The 26,726-nt window shown below is 39.1% G+C and overlaps 1 protein-coding gene across 1 annotated transcript in view; it reads right to left on the reverse strand.

The window, feature by feature from the left end:
* Window positions 1-26,726, reverse strand: part of kcnh3 (potassium voltage-gated channel, subfamily H (eag-related), member 3) — a 155,126-nt gene that overhangs the window by 56,403 nt on the left and 71,997 nt on the right. The window contains exons 2-3 of the mRNA XM_046053471.1: window positions 11,415-11,648; window positions 2,959-3,093 (exon numbers count right to left, since the gene is read on the reverse strand). Coding sequence (XP_045909427.1) covers window positions 2,959-3,093; window positions 11,415-11,648 — 369 coding nt within the window. The remainder of the gene's footprint in view (window positions 1-2,958; window positions 3,094-11,414; window positions 11,649-26,726) is intronic.

Raw genomic sequence — 26,726 nt, forward strand, 5'->3', positions numbered from 1 at the left:
TTCCAGCCTTTAGACGTAGTTAGATAATACATTGTTCAACCTAGTTTGTTTCAAGCATTTTGACACCTTAAAGGAACAGTTAGACATTTTGGGAAATATGCTTATTGGCTTTCTTGCTGAGTTGAGAAGATCAATACCACTCTCCAGAGTCCAGGATGTTACTGGTCTGGCCCATAACCATTTGTAAAATGGCAAATTGTTGTTTTTACACTTTTTTTCTGGGTTAAACAAACTAGAATTATTATGTTAGATTTAGAGATGCACCGAGATAACATCAGAATGACTCCTGTAGATGCAGTGAGCTGAGGTCAGGGTCATTGTTCCACCTCACACTCAAGGTGTTCAACCAGATTCATGTGCAGAGAAGGGTGATTTCCATGTTCACCTTGCGAACTGCTCAACATGCATTTGCTGTTGGCAGATTAGGGAATACCGTGTAATGAGGGAAATGGTATTTACATGCCTTAGGGTTCATTCTTCTTATTATGCCGTGATTACTGAAAGTGCTAGTTTTCAGAAAATACAGTAAGTTCTCTGGGGGAGCCTGTGTGTGCTAGTGGGGAAATTTTGCTGGCTATACATTTTGAATTATTAATACATCCAATTAACACATTGCATACGTGTGTGAGCAAGTTGTAAAGCATTCCTGCATGTGTCTGTTTTTAAGAGGTACTTTTGTGAGTGTTTATGAATACTAAGCTTTGTATAGTGAGTACAGTCTTTCTTAGATTTTTATTCCTTTTATTCCAAGGTGTCCCTTGTCTTTCTCTGTCCTTCTTATTCCCCCCCGATCTTGCTAGCCTATTTTGTGTTTTGAAAAGGCACAACATGCTGAGCTAAGTGCCCAAAGTGAGCCGCTCAGCCCGTCAGCGAACTCCCACTGAGGAGCAGAAGCAGGGAAACGTGATTGTTTGTGTCAACTCATCACACCATAAATGTCTAAGTCTCACCGTTCCTTTATTTTCTTGTTGTTTGTCACTTTTTCCCTCTTTCATTTTCTTTTCACATCCAAACGTGCTTAATTTTAGCAGAAAACAGAATGTTATGTTAATGGTTGTAGTTATGTCTCAGCGATGAATCAAAAATAGAAGCCATTTAAATCCTCTTTTGTCTCTCGCTTGTCTTCCCTTTCGATCTTTTTTGTTGTTTGTCCTCCGACCCCTGTGGTGTGTACTGCACTCCGAATTTGATTGCTTGAATTTAAAATGTAATAACTCATGCAGTGTGTAAAACACAGCCAGAGTGTATGAAAGCAGGCTTCAATCATTTCGGGGGTAAGGCAATGAGATATTCAGCCAAATGAGAGAGTCTGGGCAAGTGGGGGAAAATTGGTTAAGTGATTTCAAGCAGGTGCTCTTTTCCACCAGGAAGCACTACAGACAGCAGCCCTGAAAGCCAATCTATAAGAACTAAAATTTTAAACAACCTACTTCATCTTAAGAGTCTTGATTACTCTGCTTCTCTCCCCATCTCTCTACAGGGTCGGTATTCAACTCTGAAGTTCTCTGTAGTGAACTCAGCTTGTGCTGGCAACAGGAATTAGAAGTTTAAAAGATTTGAATATCTGTCATAAATGTGTATTCAATGTTTGCAGTATAATGTCTGCTACTTTAGATTACACAGCATTGAATACAGAGTTTTGGAACACACCATACAGTATTCAAGATAAGGCTTAAAGACATTCAGATCTGCACTTTCAGCTTTGCATGCTGGGATTTCTGTTTTCACACAAACAGCTCGACATGTCCCAAACAACTCTGCGCAGGAACTGATGGAGGGTTAATCAATAACGTGGCTCCAAGAAAAATACAACCACGCATCCAACACATTTACAACTAAATTCGTTTTTATTGGTCTTTTGTTATGTAGGCAAACTGATTTTTAGTCTAAAAATTAGAAGACAAAATCCCTGTTTTGTGACAAGACTATGGTTAATCAAGGTTGGGATAAGGGAAAAATCACATTACATAAGGTTAGGGGACCTTTGTCGTCATGGGGTGCGTCACTTCAGGACAGTCTCACTAAAATTGTTGATGGTTATCTTAGAATATAAGATAGAATATAAGCTCAAACAATTCACAAGATGTATTTTTATTTCCTAAAGTCTTAAAGTCAACCATTGTGTACAAAAATATGTCAGTGGAGTTTGCATATTCAGTGCTGGCAATTAATTCCTGACTGCCTCTAATTAATCACAAATACTGCTTGCTAATTTCAACAGCAACATCCTCCAACAAGTATCAGCATTATCATATTGGGTGACAGACTGTGTCATCTCTGACAGGATGTTTATTATTATTTAGGTTCACCATGTGCATTTAATAGAATCAGTCATTAATATTAATGTAATCCTTAAATTGACAGACACTTATTTAATCAGGGTGAGATTTACACTGGGGAAAAAGTGATGAAAATTATTAATTGATGCTCAATTGTTGTTTGCTTAAAAATTACAATAACTGCAGCGACACTTCCCCGCTGACAGGGAAAATGTTCTGCATGCTGTCATCCTCTCTAGTAGTGATGGGTTATTAAAATCATGTAAAAAGTGTACAGCCAAGATGACGGCGTTGTCATGGAAGACTGTGAGGAAACCTGCTTTTTATTTGAATCAGCCATTGTGAATCATAAAAACCACAAATATAACATGGTTGACATAATGAAAAGATTTGTGTCATACCAGAAAATGTAGATTATGAAGAGCGTCTACAACCCCGTTAAATGTGTGTTTTTCAATCCTCCACTATACAGAATAGTAGATTATATATCTCATACTTTGCATAAAAAAATTCTGAAGGTACATTCTTGAGCATGGGAATCCTGCTTTGACAAAATAATCAATAAACAATTCCAGGTCCATCTACTGCAATTTCTGCACATTTTCCTTTTCCACGAGTCGTATTTGAACATTACATCCATTACCAGAACTACATCAGCTGTAATTTAATACTAACTCACCTGTGTCAGGTCCTTGCTCAGGATCCTGGTCCTTCTTCTTGTCAGTGATGTCTTTGTGGGACACGAGGAATAGAACCACCTCACCTTTTTCATTCTTAATGGGTACAATGTCCAGAAGACACCAAAACTGTGTACCTGAAGAGAACACAAATGCAAACATACACAGTCAGTGAATCCTTTCCACCTAAATGTACATGACGTTCCACTGTAGTACCTTACAAGTTAACATTCTTGGCACAACCTCTTCTGGATGTCCCCAAATGTTTGTTTCGTGTTCTGTTTAGTACGCTGTAAGTATTACCCAATAATAAAATAACATAATGTGCAATAATATGCACAGGAAACAAACACAGATGGCTTTGATATAAAACATTTGGTGACCACTGGTTTGTGTCATTTCTTTTCTAATCAGCTGCTTTTCCTTTGGCAATTTTGGTGATGTGAGACTGCAGTTAATTGATTTACAAACTACACTTACAGACCTGAAATCAATTTCCTGCCCAAACGATATTCTGCATATCCTGTGGAGTCCTTTAACTACTTCTACACTGAAAGCGTAGGTGTTTATTAATGTACAGTCATGTAATACAGGATAATGTGTTGTATAAAAAGACTAAAGCTATGTACTTAATAATGAACTATCAGTTTCAAATTTGTGGCAGAGAGAAAGTGATGTTAACAAGCCCCACATTACTGACACCTCGATATAAATGATATGACAAATAGTATATAATAATATTTAGAGATAATCTAATTGCTTACTGTCATGTACACAAGACACGAACTCCACAGTAAGAAAGAAGTACATTGGATGGAAATATACAGTATCTCACGAAGTGAGTACACCCCTCACATTTTTGTAAATATTTGATTATATCTTTCCATGTGACAACACTGAAGAAATGACACTTTGCTACAATGTAAATAATAATAATAATAATAAATTGAATTTGTATAGCGCTTTTCACGGACTCAAAGTCGCTTTACAGAGCAGATAAAGAAACATGACAAAAAATAAATAAAATAAACAGCTAGGGATAGGCAGAGGAGAAGATATGGGTCTTAAGGCGGGACTGGAAAATGGTGAGGGACTCAGAGGTGCGGATCTCATGGGGGAGGGAGTTCCAGAGCCTGGGAGCTGCCCTGGAAAAGGCTCTTTCCCCAAGACTGCTGAGCTTGGACTTGGGGACGTAGAGGACACCGGCTGAGGTGGATCTGAGGGACCGCGAAGGTTGGTAGGGGGAGAGGAGGACAGTGAGGTATGAAGGGGCCAGGTGGTGAATGGCTTTGTAGGTGAGCGGTGAGTGCACAGATATTTGCACAATATTTACAAAAATGCCGGGTGTACTCACTTTGTGAGTTGCTGTGAGTCGGTGGGTCATCCACCCTTTGATCCAGACTGAACTCTCTCAATAAGGTCTCATGAGGTTCATGAGGTTGTGAGTAAAAATATCTCAACAACTATTGGACATTCATGTTCCCCTCAAGGTGAGTTGTACTAACAGCTGACATCCTTTCCTCTGAAGCATCACGTGACGCGGCGTCTGTTTCCGATGACGATGGCAGCTGATCACAGCTGGATCATTTGTTAGTTGGCTTTAACAGCTGTAAAGACGTCTGATGGAGTTTGTGTCTGCAAACATGTGCACTGTGCTGATACTAATAAAGTCTCACAGTTATCAGTGCAGAGCAGCATGTTGTCTCTCTGTAGCTGTTACCTGTTTACCAAACACCTGCACATGAAGAACAACCTGCCTTCTGTATTTATACTGTGCACTGTGTCCTGCTCAGAGGCACAGGATTCTTTCTACTGGCACAATGTGTTTCTATTATTTACTCATTACCTGCATATGTACTTATTGATATTCTGATTGTGAATTCATTATTGAATAACCCAGAATATCATCATGGTGTATTTTGATTTATTAGGCAAAATGTTTCAGAGGAAATTGAAATTATGTAACTCATATCAAAGCAAATGCTAAGGAATTATCAGCCTCACATGTGACTGAATGGAAATAATGATAAATTATATAAACAGTATTTCTTGCTGACAGACAGATTGTCTGACACTCTGAATTAAAGTTTATGGGAGAAATAATGGAAAAGAAGTCTTTTTAATAATTGAAGAAAGTTGTTTTAGTCCTTCTGCAGTTAAGACATAACATGAACAAAGATTTTTAATTATATAGTGAATCAGAAAGCAAATCAAATATAAAACTTTCAGTTTCAGTTCAATATGAAACTGAAGTGATGTTGTGATGCATCAGATCAGTCCGATCAGCTACACCATCCACTTAATAGATATCCAATAGGGGGGCGTGTCGGCTGGTCTCGTAGGTCCTCGCTCATGGTTCCTCAGAGATTGCTCGTCAAAGGTGAAGCTGTGCTGCTAAAACCACCTGCCAGCGTTGCTATGAGTTAGTTTGAGTGAGTTATTTTCTTTGAGCCCTTTTGGTTTGCTTTTTTTTGTATTTGGGCCTGAGTTATGTGTACTGCAAACCAGCCAAGTAAAAAAAAAGGAGTAAAACAAGATTTTAACCAATGAAATGACACATTATTGGTTTGAATGGTGTTCACACCAGAAAAGTCCTGCTCAATTCACTTGACGCGAGACCACTTCTTAGAGTCGGACCAGAGAGCAGTTGCTCGGTCCGCACCAGAGTTCAAGTCTGGTGTTCACACCTACCCAAAAGAACTGCTCCAAGGGGGAAAACACAGCCACTAAACAAGGCTGATATGAACCCACCCTTAGACTGACTGACAGAAAGCCAAGTTGAGCTCTTATGTCTTATGCCTGAAAAACACACTTGGACATCAATTCAGGTGCTCAGACAAGTGCAGTAAAAGTAAATCAAGAAAAGAAATGTAATAGTGGAAGGAATGGATGAACTGACTTCTTTGTCAGTGTCACCCACTATCGATTTTTCTGTGCTATCTATAGCCTCAGAATTCCCAAGATCCCCATGTGAGTAGGCGCAGTGTCAGGAGGAAGTATAGATTCACTTTAAAGCTCCACAAATCCATGCCTCAATTGAGAACGAGAGTACCACAGACCTTTGCTGTTTGAGATTCTTCTGAATGCCTTGTGAAGGCAGCTTTTGTTCTCTAATCACATTTGTTAGCACTGTCGAGCATGCATCATTTAAGCCATCTGTCTTTGTGATGAGATTGCTAAAGAGTCTAGCAGATGTGCAGATGTTTATCTGAATTAAGTGTTTTTGTACACGTTTCATAAGTTGGTAAAAAGACACGGTAACAAATTATTGTCAAAGGTTGGTAAAAATCAACTGACTTTAAAGAGGAACTTAACACCAGGATGAAAAGATATTTCATAGCCGTGTCTGGTTGAACGTTTCACCCATATCACATCCACCTTCACTGATGCGTGTGGTTGGGTGTGGTTTAGAAGTATGCTTTGTTGCACCTGTAACCGCAACCAACAGTTATGTCACGGATTCCTGAAGTACACATGTACATCACTGCCACTGGAGGTTAAGTTGTTCTTCAAGCTTTACAAACTTGGATCCACATTCAGTGAAATGAATCAACAGACGAAACGTAACTGAATCTTATCACACCAACTTGATGTAATAACTCTTCAGAAAGGATAAGACCGGAAATTTTATATATTGTTCTCTTATTGTAAGCAAATCCAATGAAACAAAGAAAACCAACAATGTTAGTCAGTCTCTCAGTACTTTCTGACTTCTGTTCTGTTTCTGTGACACTCGCCCATTCTTTACATGTAAAGCTTAAAAAAGCTGGCCACAAACATATAGTTTTATTTATTTGAAAAAACCATTTCCTAAAACAGCTGGGCATGTTTCTCAAACTGGAGTAAATATTGCATCTATTGGGGACTACTTTCTGCTGTGGAATAATAGTGAGTGAGGACAATATACGTGCGATTGACCTAAAATAAACTATAGTGTGTCAGAGTTGGAGGCAGGTGGTTTATTTAAACCAACAAAAAAACTAAACAGGCTCTCACTGGTCCAAACAACAGTGAATCCAAAAAGCAGGGTAATCCAGCAGCAACAACAACCAGACAAGAAATGAACAGAAACACCAAACATTTATACACAGGGGCAGGGCGGGAGCAACACAGGTGACAGGTATCAGGACTAACAAGGCAGGCAGAGACAGAAGGGGAAATCAGAGACTGGCAGGCAGATTACTGGAGGGGAACAGACATAACACAAGTTGCAGAACACTAAACATGGACCATATCAAGGTAAGAAGTAACAGATCAGAATAATAAAAACAACAAATTAATCCAGATCACGAATACACTAATAACAAGGAACACAGACTGAAGCTAAGATTTAAACAGAACTCAGAGCAGACATGGGCAAAACAACACAGAAGTACACAGACCAGGAGTGAACGCTGAAGATATGAACTACAGCACAGGACTGAGAACTAACTAAACAAGACTACACAGAGAAACACAGAACCAAAAACGGACTTAAACAGGAAAGACATGAACACAAAACCACACTCCTAATATAGTGTGTGTTAATGGTAACTAAAATGGGACTCTGTGGCACAGAGGAATAAGATATTCCAGGCTTTGGATTCACAGGCAACACTTAGTTAATAGGCTCAATTCATTGTTGGTTTTGGATATTTCATGAGATTTGTAGAAAAATGCTGAATTTCGTCAGCCTTATCCTTTAAAAAAGGTTATCAAACAAGACAAGTAACCCCCACTGGCTGGTACATAAATGCGTGAAATCAAGCTAAAACAAGCTGTTTTGGTTTTCTGTTACTTACCTGTAATCTCCGACTTGTGACTTTGTGGGCTGCATTTGGTACATTGCATATTGTTACCTGCAACCCAGAGACTAATACCCAACAGGGGATCATGCATGTAAATAATGCATTTAAACATGGTGGGAGCATTGTCTCAATAAAAACATCAGACATATGGCTGGATTTGTCCCCGTTTGACTGGAACACGATGGTAACAATAGCAGTGGAAACAGATGAACTGTCTCCTGCTCCGTCTCTTTGTGTATAACTATAATCCAAGGAAAGGATAAAGAATGAAGGGCTGTCATTCATTTTGATTATTATTATTTAATCTGACAGATTTATAACAGCGGCTATTCTGGGGAAGTAACACAACTGGTAATTACTGATACATCATTTCACCAGTAATTGTACTTTAACGCAGGCGTCCGTCTTTGGTATATACATTTTTTCACTAACTTGAATGATGTTGGCCATGTTTGTCAAGTTAGAGCCACTAAGAGGGCAAAGGCCATTCTGGTGGACTCCCCAAACCCTCTTCATGCATTTTCGACTCCTGCCATCAGGGAGGAGGTGCACTTTCCCTTGGACGGCCAAATCAAATAGATATCTGAGATCATTTGTTCCTTCAGCTGTTGAGTTTTTAACAAGCTGGAGGCCTGGTAGATGTTGCACACATATTTTAATAATGGACTGGTGGTCACTCAATGCTTTATATCTCATGGTAACTTAATTATATAATATTGTATGTTATATGTATTTATGTCTTCTATGTATTTGTTATGTGTATTGTTTGCAAGCCAAATTGCTCCTTGGGGACATTAAAGACTATTAAATCTTAAATCTAATGTGTTTGTGACTCACTCATGTCCCATGTTTTAATGCCTTTGTTCATCATTTGCAATGAAAAATTGCTAGCGCACCACACATCTCTCCTGCTGGGCTCCACTGACTGACAGGTGGCAGTAATGTGCCAAGACAGCCTGTAGAGTAATTACAGTTTCTTTGGAATATTTACGAATGAAAACCTGTGATCGGAGTACAATTACAGATGACAATGATGTACTTTCAGGATATTGCCAGTTATGTTACCTGAATATACACCATTGTAACTTTACAACAATTATATTCCACTTATCACCAAAAAGTAATTATTATAATAGTGTATAAAGTAAATGCCCTTTTGTATGTTTCTGTATCACCAAACATTACTCAGTACTTTTTTCCACTACCTTGTAACTTTCCAGTAACATTTTAAATGTGCTAATATTTATTTCCAGTCCTTCTTTGTATTTCTTGGCCTGCAAATCATATTCTTATGAATATATTATGATTATGTACTCAGTGGATAAAATGCAATTTTAGAATTGTGCTCCAGGCTTCGGTGAGAGAAGTATGGTGATCTGAGTGAGGAAACTGCATATGAATGTGTTTATTCTTTTCCTTGCTCCCATGAGAAACCACTAAAATGCTAATGTGAGCTCATGGAGAGCTGATATAAGCATGAAACTCTTCTAATTTGTAATTTGTGTGTTTTTGTAAGAAACACACTTTTATAAGCCTCTGTTGCTCTCTGTTATAGGTTTCTATCTCAGAGGATCAGATGTGTTTCCCTCTGTCTCATTTCAACGTGACTCTCACTCCTCTTATTTCTTATTTGTGGACAGGGTGCTTTACCTCATCACTCATCTATCTTTCTCCCTTTCATCTCAAATCACAGCTTTGATTTATTAATAATTAATAAAGAGTGGATGGTGAGTAATGAATTTCTCATTCTGTTCTTCTCTCTTATAACCTCAAGATTTTTAATTTTCCTCTTTCGCTTTTTCTCTCTTTGTGAATGTGCTTGCATATTAATAAAATTCACACTTTTACCGATTGACGGCATTCATATGACATTTTATGTATTTTCTAAAATCACACCTTTGCTGAGTGGCAAGATAACATTTCAGTTTATTTTGCGCATGACAGGCAATGGTTACCTTTTAATAAATGCATGGGTCAATAATTCATATGATCACAGTGTTGGCGGTTTAAGCTCCACCTCCTCGTGTCTGTATGCCAAAGTGTCCTTGGGCAAGACACTGAACCTAAAATTTGTCTCCCAACATCCTGTGTTGTAGCTCGCTGCCATCAGAGTGTAAGTGTGTCTATTTTTTGAGGGAATTTAGCTTAAATGCTCTATTATTTCACACATTTTTGTGATCTGTTAGCCACAGAGCTGGTGGTGTTGCGGGAACTTAAAGTGTCACTTTTATCCAAGTGCAGAAACAGGTAATTAGCAGAACACCAGGCTGAGCAGGTATAGTTCTCAAAGTTTATTAACAAGAGTTAACTAATTACATCCAAACCTATGGAGGCAGTTCTAAAAAGTGAAATCCAAAGAAAGATGGCATTCCAGAACCAAGATACAAAATCCACAGTAATCCACCTTCAAGGCAAGGAAACATGCAGATACGGTCGACTTGATATGAAGAAAGACTGACAAAGGACCAGTGAAGCACCTGGTGGTTTGGTGGGGATATCTAGAACTGTTTAGATTGCTTTTTATCTTACCTGTCGGATAGGAGGTTCTGTATCATTGAATAATTATATGTTTCCTTACTTTACTGTGAAGTAAAGTCTTGGGACCAATTTTATTTTCATTATATATGCTTCCTTTAGGTAACAACATTGAAAGATATGGTGTCTCTTTCCATTTTTATGCAGACGATACACAGTTGTACCTGCGCATTGGATCCACTGACTAATCTGTCTAATCATTTTCTTCAGTTGAACTCCAGAAAAACAGAGATCCTCATCATTGGCCCCCAGCATTTCACAAAACAGATTCTGCCCTTTACAGGCTCCTTTGGCCTGTCAGATCTCATTAAGCCAGTGGCAAAGAATCTTGGTGTCTGGTTTGACACCAATTTATGTTTTGAGTCGCACACCACAGAGGCTGATCATGTTTTTATCATCTAGGAAACATTTAAAAAATCTGACCTTTTTTAACTTTTAAAAAAATCTGAGATCATTTTATACATTTTATATGCTTTTATTTAATCATGTCTTTTCACCTGCCTGAATCAATATGCTGTTAAGAACTCAGCTGCCAACTAGAACCGTGACCACATCACTCCTGTTTTAACCTTGTTACACTGTTTCCCAGTATGTTTTAGAGATAAAGATTATATGTATACATACACACACACAAACACAAGCAGGCAGGATGATTAAACATAGGTGAGACACATTAGGCAATCAATAGGGAAGACACAGACAGGAAATACATACTCAAGAGGTAGACACTTTCAAAATAAAACAGGAAACTTACAACACAAACCAAGACCATGGCAGTTTAGAATTTCAACATATACTTTGCATCCCATTTTAGAATAGTATGTGATGAGAAATGGGCCTCTAATGGTTCAAAATATTTCAAAAAAACATGGAGCATACGACACAATGCGTCAGCAGCATTGATTTTATGGCATATTCAGCCCTTTCCTGAAATATTCTTTTTTCACTTAACTCAATTAGAATTGAATTTGAAGAATTAACAGACTATTACCAATTTTAGTCTTTGTCTGCATCTCTTCAGCTCACACATGTGAAACTCATTTACTTACGTGCTTGGATCAAGTAGCTTGTGAAGAATTTCTGAAAATGTTTTTAGTTTTTAGTTACTTCACAAAGTAACGCGCACAGATTCTCACCTTCCTTCTTGTAGAAGATTAACTCGGTCTTGAACTCTCCCCTCTCATCCAGGGCTCCTTGGATCTGGGCCGTTAACCGGTCACTCGTTTCCGGGCCGTACAAGAAGTGACATGCGCAGCTCTTCTGCATGAGCTCGGCACGGGCATAACCAGTGAGCTCACAGAAACCATCGGAGCAGTAGACGATGGGGTAGAGAGACTGCACCTGGGCATTTCCCAGAACAAAGTTGCTGTCTGTAAGGAGAGAAGAGAGGAAGGAGTGTGAAAGGCAAACAACAAAAATAATTTGATTTCACTTAAGAATTCAGCCCTACAGCATTTGTGACTTGAATAAGACCTGTATCATCGACCTCTGGTATGTTTAGTAAGAAGCTCCTACCCTGTGCTGATTCTCACATACAGCATTTTGATCACATGTGCAAATACTGTTATTATGCGTTATTTCTATTTCTAGATGAGACTTATATGGTCCTGCCAAAAGTAAATGTCTCGGGAAAACACTGAAAACCCAGTTTTAGTAGTTGCATCATCATCAGCTTGAACCCAGAAAACTACCCAATATCAATCTTTAAACACTCAAAGTGAGACTCAGAGAAACTACTGTGTTAATTTCTATCAAAATATCAAAACGCTGCACATGAAAGCAGCCTCATTGTCAGAGAGGAGACAGACTGCCGGAAGCACAGCTGCTGGTCTCCAGAGCGAGAAAGCCCCGCCAGATCAGTAACAAGAATTGATCGGGTGAAGTAAACACTGTCAAGAGTCATCACAAAACCTTATAAGGTTTCATTAATTCATGCAGCCAATTGCACATCCACCCTCCCTCAAGTAACAATCTTGTGTATAGACAGGAACATGTCTACCATGATCCTCTTTTTACTTGCTTTACAAACACCAGCTACGCTCTCGAGCTGTTGATTGGTGATCAGCAGAAGATAGAGTGTGTGTGTGTGTGTGTGTGTGTGTGTGTGTGTGTGTGTAAACACCAAGTGGAACATTTTGCAAGTGCATATTCGATTACTAGCCCCAGGCTTGTAGATGGGTGAATGCTCTAAAATGGACTATTTATTACTTTGTGCTCATGCGCGCTCATTGACCCATCAATTTCAAGGGCCCTGGAGACCCCCATATTAAATATTTTATGGGCTAACGCTGATGTGTGAGGTGTTTGCATCATTACCAGTGTTGTGTTTTCAGCTCATTTGAGAGGCAGCTTAAAATGAAGTGTTGAGACAAGGAAGATCAGCAGGGTAGGATACACGTTTCTGTGACTATCTCTTTCCAAAAAAGGGTATATGTGCATCCACCAGTGCAGGAGGAGTGTGCTCAAGTTGCACGTTAATATGTAGTATTCCTCAGACTAGCATCAGTCAGTCACAACACAGAACAAACAGTAGCTAATTACTCCTACAGTATGTCTGACATGTGCACACTTCTTCTCTTTTTCTCTCTATCTCTCTTTATTCTCCCTGGAGTGGCAGCAGTGAAATCTGTGATGCCAACAAAACACAGAAGAAGTGAAGATCACCTTCCTTAGAAAATCCCTACTGGCCATCATGCTTCTTTGATGTCATCCAGTACACTGTGCTTGGATATGCTACCAGGCATGAGACATGAGGCTCAGAGGACGAAGCTCCCGAAGGCTCCAGCTCACAACTAGAGGTAATTACACAACAAGAAAAGGTAACGTGTGGTTTCCCCAAGATAATAAATACACATGCTACATGTTTTGTCTTCAGCTATTTTGCTGAGGAAGTTGTTGATTTAGTTTGCTGCATTTCAGAAGATTATTATACTTCATGTGAATGTTTTGTTTTTCAGATTTACCTAATTATTGAACAAAAAGACCAAAATTAACAATGCATTAGTTAGACTTTCAATATAATCGGACTTTCCTAATCTGTCTGTGCCACTTCATTTTTACTGAAGGCATGAATATTAAAAAAAAACCCAACCCAGTAACTACCCACCAGACAATGTTGTTATTTTGACCCAATGTCAGGGGTATTCTTTATATTAATGTTAGCATTTTTATGCATATTCAGTCTAGCCCTTTTACTACAAACAATAAATGTCCACCCACCCATTATCTATAACTGTCAACTGTTGGTCTTACTTATTATTTTATTTAGTCTTATTTTTTTCTTACTTTTTCTGTTTTCATTGTGTTTATTTACGTCTAATATTTCCACTATTTCCATGCAGCACACTGTGTTTCCACCTGGAATGAGTTGTGCTATGTAAATAAAGTATTTCTGACCTACTGGTCTTGTACCCCAGGTACTGGGTAAAGTTAACCCATAGCGGTGCTATATTGACCCAGTCACTTAGTTGAGCTCTCAATCCTGTAGACAATGTATAGTTATTTTTTTTCCTAAAACAACTGGGCACTGCTGTACTTAAATGAATATTACTCATTTAGGAGCAACTATTGCATTTGTTGTGGACTATTAATGCACATTTTGTGTGCTAGTTAGTATTTACACCTGCAGGAATGTATACGTGGGTGGTGCGGCGGTGCAGTGGTTAGCACTGTCGCCTCCCAGCAAGAAGGTCGTGGGTTCAAACCTTGGTCATCCCTGTGTGGAGTTTGCATGTTCTGTTTGAGTTCTCTCCGGGTGCTCCGGCTTCCTCCCACTGTCCAAAGACATGCAGACTAGGTTGATCGGTGACCCTAAATTGTCCTGTGAGTGTTACTGGTGGTTTGTCTATGTGTGGCCCTGGGTTATTATCAAGAGATACAACAACAGAATCTGAGTTTCAGAAGTTGAAAAACAGAATTAAAATGGCATCTGAAAACTTCACACACCTACACCTTTACACAAGCTATGAGGGTATGCAACACAATCTAACTCAGGTTTCTAAAAGGAGCATTGTTAGCACTTTTTAGATTTCCCAGTCTTCTGTTGCCAGGATACAATTTTCATCTTCCCTTAATGAAGACCCTATTCCATGTCCATGTCTTTCCACATATCTCTTTCCCTTAATGAAGACCCTATTCCATGTCCATGTCTCTTTCTCTACCTTACTGTCACTGTCTTTCCACATATCTCTCTCTCTCAGTAACTGTTGCATTTGCTCAGTAGAGGTTCAACGCCATCCTCTGTGATTGATCTTGTCACTTTCAGCTCAGTCTTGCTCTGCTGCCTTTTCATTCCCCTTTTCTGCATCAATTCTAAATTCAGAGCTGATTTTAATGAATGTCTTGCTGTCTGTCTTCTGCAGTTATGTCACTTTCTGGGAGGTCAAATGCTGCTATCTGCGACTTGAATTACAAATGAGTTGTGCCGAATCTGACCTTGTAACTGAATTCAAATATTCTATTTGATTGTCATAACATGTTTTAAAAATGAGCCTGCAATTTATATTTCTGGAGAATAAAAGCCTCTGCATTATTTGTATCTGGATCTCACGTAGCTCTGTACTGCAGACTACACACTGTACACATACTTCCTGAACGTATTTCATGCAAACTGTGATGCCCCTGCAAAAAACACGTAATCCATTAGCTAGTACAGACATCTGAGCCTGAGCTACCGGTGAATGACTCACTCATACCACCTTATTTTACACGTCATAAATATGTGAACTAAAGTCAAAATCACTGAATGTAGTCAATGAACAGTCAACCAATAAAATAGTTAATGTGTAGTTTACTATGTTTTGTAAACAGCAGATTAATATTTCCATGTATGTTCAAATGTATGTTATAAAGATAGAATGTAAGTATAATGTATTTGATTTGTTTAAATATGGTAATAATAACAATAACAAAATACTAATACTAATACCAACTTTTACAACTTATACATTTTTTTTATGAGTAGAACAGTAAAATGTATTTGTGCTTCTGCACAATGTGTGTACTGTAATATAACAGGTAATCAAACGAAAAAAAGCTGCATGTACCTACTGTGAAATGCAGCCTAAGGCCCCACTTAACCCCGAGTAATGACAAAGCTAGCACCATTACTGGACATTAATGTGTGCTTCTAAGTCTCCAATCTCATCAACTTGTCAGCAGAGTGCTCCACTTCTTTCTTTGGGCAAATTCTGACATGCTAGCTGAACCAAACCATAATTGTCCAGCCTGTTGTATAGCCCAGAACCAAAATAGCCTTGTGAGAAAAAGGGCTACAGTATGGCTTCATGTAACATGTTTACAGCAAGTGTTTTGTTCTTTGCCAATAAATGCAACTTTCTCTATTTTCCAGCAAACTAAATTTCCTGATGTCCCTCGAAAGTTTTTGCACTAATCACATATGAAATTTTTCAACATGAGACTTTAGTAACCGCCGGTATACAAAAATTCCAATATACCTATTCTTCAGCTTAGATGAGAGTAGTGGTGGAGATGGGAAACGCAATGAATTGATGTTCTAGAAGTAAAAGTCAGGAGGGGACACTGTACCTGCTCATACTATAAGTGCAATAAACCCTTTGTGTGTAAAAAGCCAATACTTAATGAGCACCCCTGTTCCACAAGCATATATATATATATATATATATATATATATATATATATATATATATATATATATATATATATATATATATATACACACACACACATACATATGTATATAATTTTAGTAAGAGATTTTTATGTAGTTCTCATGATAATGAGTACAATCAATAAGAATCTGTTTATAAAAAAAAATCTGTGAATGTAATTATTGCATGTACTGTATTAAGAGGGTACATCCTGAAACCCTGAAGACCAGTTTAACAGTCCCTTCTAACAACTCTAACCCTTATAGATATTCACATTGTAGCTGTAAAGATCTCAGTTTTGGTTCATTTGTTAACACCTGTCGTCACTGGTGAAAATTACACATTTATCCATCACTGAGGGCAGGAAACATGGTTTAAGCAGCTAGAGCAAGGCAAGCAACTCGCCATGATGAAAATGCAAAATCTTCTTCGCTGTAGCTATACTTGTATTAATGCAAATTAATTGCAAATATTTTTCCTCTTCAAACTGCTTGGGCTCGGCTGTTCTGCTCCAAACATTACAAATGTGCATGCTCACAAATTACATGCAAATTACTGTGGTTGTCTTCCGATTTATAAGCACTACGCGCATGTGCTGTTTCCTGAAAATCCATGTGCACACCATTTGAATCTCTGCCAGAGACCATGCAAACTACTATAGAGAGGTAACTAATGAGTATTCATACATTGTGCCAGGCATACATAGTATCAAAACTGAGTTTGATATGAAAAAACTCAATCTTATAACTTAGATGTTTATTTTCATAGGGACAGATAGCATAGGCCAATGCCATACCACAAAGCTGACAATAAAAGGAAAATATACATGCATTTTTGTATACAGCACTCTACATTATAAGGTTGTAATTAAAATATACAACATAGAATCCTAAAACACATAAATATAAACAAATATTACGATTAAAACTCAAGCGGAACCAATTGTTCCGCATGTCTCTAATGGAATCATAAGTCAAAGTTGCTGGTTGAAAGACTGGGGCAAAGCAATAAGTGCACCTTAGTAGAATATTATATTTATGTATATATTTCATCTGGAGTGTGTGTGTGTGACAGAGATAGTAAGAGCAAGTGAGAGTGATGGGATTAAAAGTTGACCCTAAAGCAAGCGTTTAACCATGAAGCTCTTCTTAGGTGAATACTCTCTCACAACCACATCATGAACCGCCCTGTAGCGCTCACTCTGATTGTTATGAAGCGCTTTAAGAAACTGGTTCTTCTGCACATCAAAGACCACATCGCAGCCATTCTGGACCCCCACCAGTTTGCATTCCCTGCCAACAGAACCGCAGAGGATGCCATCTGCACTGCACTGCCCTCCACTCAGCCCTCACACACTTTACACATAACAAAACCTACATCAGGATGGAGTCTGTTGATTTCAGCTCAGTATTCACCACCATTCCCCCCTGAAAATGAAGCACAGCTCTCTGGGCTCGAGTACAACTCTCTGACTGCTGCACTCTGACCTGGAGAGAACTCAAATGTTAAGTTTCCAGATGACAACACTATCACTCTCAGGATGTGTTGTGCTAGGAGAAGCTAATGCAGCCTGGAGCCTCTAGCCTGCAGCAGAGATGAGAAGCAGCTACACAGGTCTGGAACGCTCACTTCTGTCTCCACACCACCCGAATTCTTTTCATTTTTTAAACTTGTACTCTTCAGTCCCAAATGTTCTCAAGTGACATCGCATGAGGACATCTATCAGACTTCACCCAGCTCCATATGGAGACACTAAAGGCTTCACACAAAGCAACATGTACAGTAGTACTCCCCAACATTTGTAAACAGACTCTGATGTGTAAAATCGGTGGAGTTCCCCTTTAATAAAAACATGACCATGAATTTCAGTTTCGTGACAGGAGGCAAACTCCGTTGGACATGCTACATCCACATCCACCACCCTGATCTTCCCAACCTTGCTTTCCTCCTCACCACACAAAGAGTACACTGAGTTCTGTGTTGGCACAGAAAATTGGCATTCCACGTAAATCATTAGATGCAGAATCGTCCAGTATGGATGCAATTCCTAGAGATACATGGCTGTAAAAACAAAACAAAAGGCCAGGCAGCAGCTGTACGTCTTAAGGAAGCTTAAGAATTCACAATTTCCAAGGTTCCAGGTTCTTGTAAATATAGCAGCAGACAGCATCCTGGCTGGTTTCACACTGGCAGAGAGCGAGAGAGAGATCTAAAGGGTCTGGTCAGAATTGTTCTGTACATCATCGGTACCCCACTACCCAGCATCTGTAACATTGCAGAGCCTGTTCACTTGCTGTCATATCTGCTACAGTACCAGCAGAATACAGAACAGCCTCAGAACATTAGACTCCTCTACTCCACCTTTCCTACCACACTCCACTATAAATGAATGTTAGGAATACTCTCACCTACATCTACACGTTTAGTTCAACACTGTGCACCAGCTCTTTACTTCTTTGTATCTCTTTTCTTTCTTCCTCATCATACAACTGTCCAGCATTTCAGAGATTATTACGGTTAATCATCTATAGTCTAAATATACCTGGTCCATTAGCTATGAAAGTGAAATTAGTTAGCTAGTCATTCTTACCTTATAGTTCATTATTACCTGTATGTTTTTTAAGATTTCCTCTTCTCTCCTATCCTCCTTGGCAACCTGTCGGCGGCAATTACTGTACTCTTATACAGTCAATCATTTCTAATGCCACTCTTTCCGTTCCTTCACTTTCCTGTCAGTGTTAGCTTGTATTATTTTCAGACTTCACCACGGTGATGCTCTCTAGACGCGTTTCTCCCCTGAAGTGATGAGACAGAATAAGAACACTTGCACTATGGCATTTAAAAAAGCCAACGCAATAGTTTTTTTGTCAATGGCCCATCTTCACAACTGTTGCTGCACAGTTACAATATGCAGTTAATGACAAATGAGCATCAGGGTCCCCAAAGTCAAGCAGAGTGTCTCAAGAAATGACAGCTCAATCGGAAATAAGATCACATAAAAGTGACTGAGCAACTGCTGGTTGCTCAGTTTCTAGACTGTATGATCAGTCAGAGTAAATGATTGGGAAAATATTATTTCCGCTACTTATGTGGATCTCATTCTTTTTGTATTCTGTTGTCAAGTGCTTTCTAACTGTGGTGTATCCGCACAGGAAAAATGAAACTAAATACTTCACTGACCTCCATTAAAACACCGCAATTATCTCTGAATGTGTTGTGTGAAAGTGAAGTGAGTAGCTCAAACAAATGAACAGTAGCCAGGAGTTTCAGTTATTGATGTGGCCGAATGTGTCAAGGAGCAAATTTGCTTTTAAGCACAGGTCCTCAACCTTTTTGTGCCGCCCTGGCAAGACCATTTTGGACCAGCAAACAGAACAATGAGCTGTAATGGGAATGCATAACGTGCACAGTTGGTATAATAATCTCAGTGGGATTAGCAGTCCTAACAAGCCTTTCACTTTATTATTATTATTTGAAATTCCTCTCTTTGATTATTCTGGTTAAGATATGAGGAAAAAGGAACGCCTTTGTATGCTTTTAGAAATAAAAATTCCTACCTATCAACAGTGTATGTATGTGGAAAAGCAAACTGACACACTGCTGAGCGGTTTTTGATGTGTGCAGGGAACACAACTTGAGACAGACATCCTGTCAAAATAGACAAAGATTGATAGACAGCATAAGAAAGAGGCACTACCAGAGACAACACATACAGATAAGAGCAAAGAAGACTAGTGAACAATAAATGACACCACAAAAGATAGAAAGCTGAGCAAACTAAGATGCTCTACATGTGACTTTTATAGCTAAGCCCATTCCCCCCTTTTACTTATACTTCTGTCAAAATTTCCAATCTTGCACGGCACATGTGCAGTTTACAGTGATAACGGTGACAGATTTACCATTCTGTAATTTTTTAAACAATAGGACTTTGATTTCAGGGGTAGACAAAAGAGGACTTCTCATTTCACTTGACTGTCGCTGGCAGATTTTATCAGCTGTAGTTACAGTTTATGTTAAATAAACTAATTGTTTAATCCATTCCTTTCATTTTCGTCTTGCGGTTTTGGTCTTTGAAAGGCCACAAAAAAACACAGCCGTCCAAAACTTTTAAAGGTTCAGTGTGTAAGTTTTAGTGGCGTCTAGTGGTGAGGGTTGCAAACTGCAACCAGGGACCCACGGCGCATTCATGTGCTTCTCAGATGGTCCCACTTCCCGAGTTGTGAAGTCATTCTTCTGACTTCAGTGTGTGTTCAAGTGCTCTTAAGTGAGAATGTGGATTCAACATGGACGCTACTTCAAAGATGTGTTGGATTAACATTATCAGAGCGTATAAACAACAAGCAGACATCTAGTTCTCTCTACATGGACAGCAACTAACGGTTATAACCATAAGACAAATTACATGTTTGCAAATTATGTATATGCAATATTTGATTTTGCAGGAATCAAAGTTCAGTATACTTCTTTATGTACACTTTATTTCTCTTTTTGCAATAAAGATTTAAGGAGGAAAAAAAGATTCTGATTATTCTGACACTACTTGAATGCAGTCACCGCTCAGCCCTCCCTTTCCAAGCACGCAAGAGAAGCTACGGCGGCCGACACGCTCTGTCTGCTAAATAATACGTGTGGTCCTCCATTTGTCCAAATTTCACTTCTTTTCGGTCGACTACTACTAATAATGGTACTTCTTCTTCTCCTTCTTCTTCTTCTTCGTGTGTATTCAACGTAGTGATGAAATGCGCTCTGTAGAGAAGTTTGTCCTTTTGGGCCACAGTAGAAACATGGCAGCGCAACATGGCGACATCCATGTAAGAGGACCTGCAGAGTATGTAGATAGAAATGACTCATTCTCAGGTAATAAAAACATAACGGTTCATTATGTAAGGTCTTTACAAACATAGTTATGGAAATTATATTGCATTTCTGTCAATAGATGCTCCTAAATATTACACACTGGACCTTTAAAACAACACTGCTTCACCATGTGGAGAAATCCAAAGCTTGACAGGCTTGCTCTGCCCAGTAACAGATGCTAAGCTGTGATTGGACAATCAATGTGCAGGGGAGAGGTTTTGTGAATGTCAATTAGAACCAAGCCCCTCCCATGACCTCTCTAACAATTTCTAAAATGTACAAAACAAAATGAAAGCTCCGATTACCCATGCACAAGTGCAAGCATAACATTTCATTCCTACAAACTGCACAGCTGCACACCTGTAACTCATTCAGAGTGCTACTGTGACTGCTGCAGACACTCACACATCACCCTTTATACAGCTGCACTGCTTAGATATGTAAATGGGGTGTTTTAAAATTTGACTGGAGAGGTACTTTATCTGCAATTTAATTAAACATTGATTTAATTTGTCCTCCTGTGTCGTGTGCTGACGAGGGAGACGCTGAATCCCTGCAAGGCTGCGTATCTGAAGGTGACCTTTGACCTCACTGTGGATGACCGAAAGAGGATGTGTCTCTGTAGAAACCAATAACGCATCACATTGTATGATTAAGACATTGTGTTATGCGCATGAATCATGCAGAGACAGGCCAGCTGGTGACTAAGTTCAGGCTAAATGGACTAGTACAATACATGTTGATTGCCATTGCACATTAAACAGGTGGTCCAATGTTGACCTTGCCAGCAGTGGCAAACTAGAGCTTTCATACCATCAGTAACACAATATGGCTTCATACAATATTCCCTTTCCCTTTGTTTTCTTTTACTTTGATCCTTTCACCATTCCTCTTCTGCTTATCATTCTCATCATGCCTCTCTGTATCTCTCCTATCTTTCCCTTCCTGATAATATGCAGTGGGCTACAGTAGAGCGGTCTCATTGGTACTCATCAGGATTGGTACGTGAATGAAACATGATATGAAGTTGTAAAAGACTCTGTCCTGAAATGATCCCCTTGGGGATTAGCCCTTTGTTACCGTACGTACGGTTCAACAAGTGCCTATGTGCCGCACTCGTGCATTAAAATGCTCATCCTCAACACAGACTTAACACGTTTGAGATAAAATAACTGATCTGTGTGCAGAAACACAGATTCACACCCAGGCTTACATAGAGAAACACATGGCTTTTGATATTATATGAGTCTGTGGCGAGCTTTCTTAGGCGTGTGTGTCAGGAGGACTGTAGCTAGATGCTAGTTATAGGCTGTCTGGTAATCAGGGACCCTTCAAAGTGCCTTTGAAGAGACCCTGGGCAGCAGCTTTGAAAGGTGGAAATGGTGGGGGTTGTTTGTGTGTGTGTGTGTGTGTGTGTGTGTGTGTGTGTGTGTGTGTGTGTGTGTGTGTGTGTGTGTGTGTGTGTGTACTTTTGCGTCCTCTGATGCCCTTTAGAGAGTGGAACATTGTATAACTCCTGGGCGCCTTCGCTTACTGCTGTAGCAGATTGAGAAGACATAATGATGAGCATCTTCGCTGCCTTGTCTGTAAATAGTCTGTAGTGTTTGCAGATTAAACGTAGGTAGATGAATTGCAGGGTACTGGCACTTTAGGTAGCGAACATGCAGTTGCGACTCGAGACGGCACCTAAATCAACAGACTTGAGGAGCAGCAGAGAGAGTATAATCCATCATGTGGGATCAATACAAGATTACAAACACATGGGTCCTGATTTTGTGTTTGAGGAAAGAGCGAGATGATGGGACAAGGGTGAGACCGGAAGCAGTGGACATGGTGGCTGTGTAAAAAGATAGCGCTTATTTCATACACAATGATGGCAGCAGAGGCAAGAAATGCAGTGTGAGAAAAAGAATTGAAAAACAAAGAAAGGCTACTCTCATCTAGAGAGAAACAAATTACTTCACTAGACCTCGCTGGTATGTTTTTTTCCATTCAAGTCTTTGCCTTATTTTGCTTCACAAACTCATATCTGCAGTTCCACAGCAAACCTTCATCCACTCTGTTTCCAGATAGGGGTGGACGATTTCCCCAAAAATCAAAATCACCTTTTAATTAAACATTTCACCTTGATTAAGATTATTGAACTATCATTTTGTTTTTGAATGTTGTTTTTTTGCCCTGATAGTTCACACAAGTTTTGTACAGTAAATATACTCAATTATTAAAGAGGTGGTATTATGCTCATTTTCAGGTTCAAAATCTTATTAAAGGGTTGTACCAGAACAGGTTTACATGGTTTAATTTTCAAAAAACACCATATTTTTCTCATACTGCACATTGCTGCAGCTCCTCTTTTCACTCTGTGTGTTGTACGCTCCGCTCTTGAGCTACAGAGTGATGCATCTTACTTGTACAAAATCTTTGTTGGGAGTTGCACATGCGCAGTTCCCAGGTAAGGACTACTAGCCAATCAGAAGCAGAGAAGGGCGGGTCGTAAGAAACAAGGTAGTATGATCCAAATCAAAGCCGCTTCAGACTGTGACCGTAACCTAGCAGATGGTATAAGTTACTCACAAGTCCACAACCACACAGCGTCATTGTTCCACATCTTACCATCAGGACTAAACGTTGAACTGTTGCCGGTGTTTTGACAATCTATGCTGCCTTGCTGAAAAATGCTACCATAGCGCAAATCGATAGACTCGACTCTACTCGACCCTGCTCCGTTTTCCATTGCAGATAGTACCCACAGATAGTATGTAGCTTGTCGTCATAGCGACACCACACACAACTGCCGCGACGTAATGTTCAATGCGACACACACACCAGCTCTTAAAATATATCTACAGTTAAAACGTTTCAACATTCCTCAGAATGTAAAGACAGATAAGCGGTATGAAAACCTTCCAGCTGTGTTTTCCTCTGCCGTTGTTGCTGCAGCGGTCTGTGTGACGGCGGGAGCAGAGGGCTCTGTGAGTGGGCGGCTGGCCGGTGTTCTGTCGATTTATGCCACCTATCGAGATGTGCTACTTAGCGGTTCTGCGCATGCGTATGACCCACAAGCGTGGTTTGTTTCCACGGCCATAAATATGTGCAACCTTGTTGTTGTGAATGCCGTCGAGAAAGTGGCTGATCGTCAGTAACATAAAAAAAAAAAATCATTATTTGTCAATCAGAATACGCTACCCCTGATATCTTAAATAAAGATAGCTGAATGTAGTATTTCAACCGATTTCAACATGCTCTCCATCTCCGTACAGTACGCATGGAGTGAGTAGTGGTGCAATATAAAATGATTCTGTAGCTAATGGGAGCATTATTTGATAGGGGATATTAGTCTATCAGAATACGCTACCCCTGAAATGATGTTATAATATAATCAAAAAACAGAATCTGTCATAATACTGTGAGAGTTATAACTTTATGGGATTGGAAAAGGTAACATATAAGGTAGCATTTTTCGATGCGACTTGACAGACTCTGCTGTTGATTTGCGCTACAGCAGCATTATTCGACAAGGCAGCATAGATCGTCAGAACACACGCTCCTCCTGACGTGTTTTCATTGTGACATCACAAGTAAAGGAAGTGAAGGGCTGGACTACAAACGAGCTGTTTTCAAGCAGTGCAGAGCAGAGCTTTCTGTGGGAGATGGGAACTCCCTTTGGGCTGGACTTTGGGCTTTTTCACTTTGCAAACCTGTTACATGCACAAAAAAGAGATATAACTCAATAAATGAGAGGGGGAAAGCCAAAAAGCATAATACCACCTCTTTAAAGATGGGTTTATTTATTTGATTCACAGATTTTAAAAATCGATTATCTAAATTGTTATTGATAAGGTAATGTTGACGTCACATTATGGAGAAATGGTTCCGGAGCATCGCCGCTGCAGAATGATGAGTGCTGCTACAAACTTTTCACTGATTTTCACTTGCACACTGTGAGAGCACAGCAACATACGCTTTGCTAGCTTCCGCTCCTCAATTATCAAAGGACATCTAAGTTACGTGACAGCTGCTGTTATAAGAGCAGCAGAGTTAGGTATTTCAAGGAGTGCAGTGTGTGTTCGTGGTGAGTGGTGGTGGAAAAAGCGAGTGAGAAAAAATTACCTCGGTTAGAGTCTCTGAATTTCGGTTTCCATTACTTTTCAATTAATTGTCCAACCCTATTTCCAGAGCCCTATTTCCCCAAAATGGAACAGAAGTTTAGGATAGAACAACCTGGCTGTGGCATTGAGGGTACTTCAGGTTTCTGAGGGAGACACATTTTTTTTGTAGCTGTCCTCTCTGTTTTTCTACAGTGTCAGACACAAGTGCTACTCTGACTCTGTGACAGCTCAAACTAACAGTGAAGAATCTTGTTTATTATTATGGTTCAGTGGTGAGATATCACTTCTGGAATATGCATCTGGTTTTTAATAAAAGCAGTGATTTATAATTCTGTTTAAAAAGTTTTTGAATTTTATTAGCGTTATTCTCTTTTTTCTTATTGTCAGCAAATCTCATTAAAACAAACAAACTATTTGACATTCCTACACTCAGCCAAATGCCATTCATTCCTACTGAAGACATAAATCCTTAAAAACAGGTAACAAATTTATAGTTCATTTTTAAAATAAGATCAGTAATTTCCCTAAAACAGCTGGGTTTTCAGCAAACGTTACTCAAACAGAAGTTAACAGTGCATTGTTTGGGGACTATTTTCAGCAGCAAATTAATACACAATTGGTGTTCTACAGAGTATTTAAGGTAGCAGGATGTGTATATAAGATTGAACAGAAACAATAATGCTCTTTTTAATAGACTTTTGACAACAATGGAACAGAATAAGTTAAATTGGGCTTTTATCTATACAAGCACTACTTCCAAAATATAGAGACTAATATCTGGAGTCAGAAAAGGAAAATAGGTGTTGCCCTATATGCTACATATTTTTAAGAAGTAGTGTATGTAAGCCCTTGTGCAGTTCCCTTTTTGCAGCATGACATCTCTACTGGCTTTTACTTTGTCCTCACATATAATGTATCCATTAACAATCAAACGGGACTTGTCTAAGTCATATATTTCTGCTTTCTATATCTATGCTTTCTTTTAGTGGGTATTAAGATGAAAACAAACATCCTGACAACAGTACTTTAAAGCGATTTAATCTCCCCACACATTTTATTGGTGGGGGGATTTCAGATGGTTAATTAAAGTGTTCCATACTTACAGATGCATCAGTTATTTATGGTGCTCTCCAGCATTGCCAGGTGGAGATCAGTACTGAATGAGTGCTATAGCTGATAAACATAAATTGTTGGATATTCATGTGGATGCTACTGTCATAAATTAAAACAATGAAAATGACAAATATGACCGTCTGAATTAGAAAATCTAGTAAAAGAGTAAATGTTTGCGCAAACATACACAAAGCTATTATTTCTGCATCAACAGACCAAGTTCTAAAGTGAATGGTGGGGCTGTTAACAGACCTCTAGCTGGCATTGTTCCACTGGTATCCTTTCATCTGACTGATAGATGATCTAATTGGGAGAAATAATCTGTTTTACAGATGCAATCCGCAATTATTAAAATACACATACAATGTTCACCCTCAGCTTTGCACTTATTATTTCCCCAAAAGGAACTTCTGGTATTAAAAGTACATTTACAATTTACTGAACATACCATTTGAGCTATTATAGTAAAAAATAATTTCACCCTCAATATTTAATAGGGCTTTTATCAGGGGCCTGCCTTTACACTGCTTCTATTTGAATACTAGGTATTAGTTAAGGTATTTCAAAATCTCTTCAAAAAGAGATTCTGTTGGATGAAAGGTATAAGAAGATATGATGTGGACGATAAAAGCAACCACAAATCAAACCATCATCTGCTCTACTGCAGGTTCACCCAGCCATGTGATGGGGTCTACATATCAACCCTTTGCATCTGTCATCGGTGAGTGTGTGTGTG

Source organism: Micropterus dolomieu, linkage group LG07, assembly GCF_021292245.1.
Source record: "Micropterus dolomieu isolate WLL.071019.BEF.003 ecotype Adirondacks linkage group LG07, ASM2129224v1, whole genome shotgun sequence".
In the NCBI taxonomy this organism is placed as follows: domain Eukaryota; kingdom Metazoa; phylum Chordata; class Actinopteri; order Centrarchiformes; family Centrarchidae; genus Micropterus; species Micropterus dolomieu.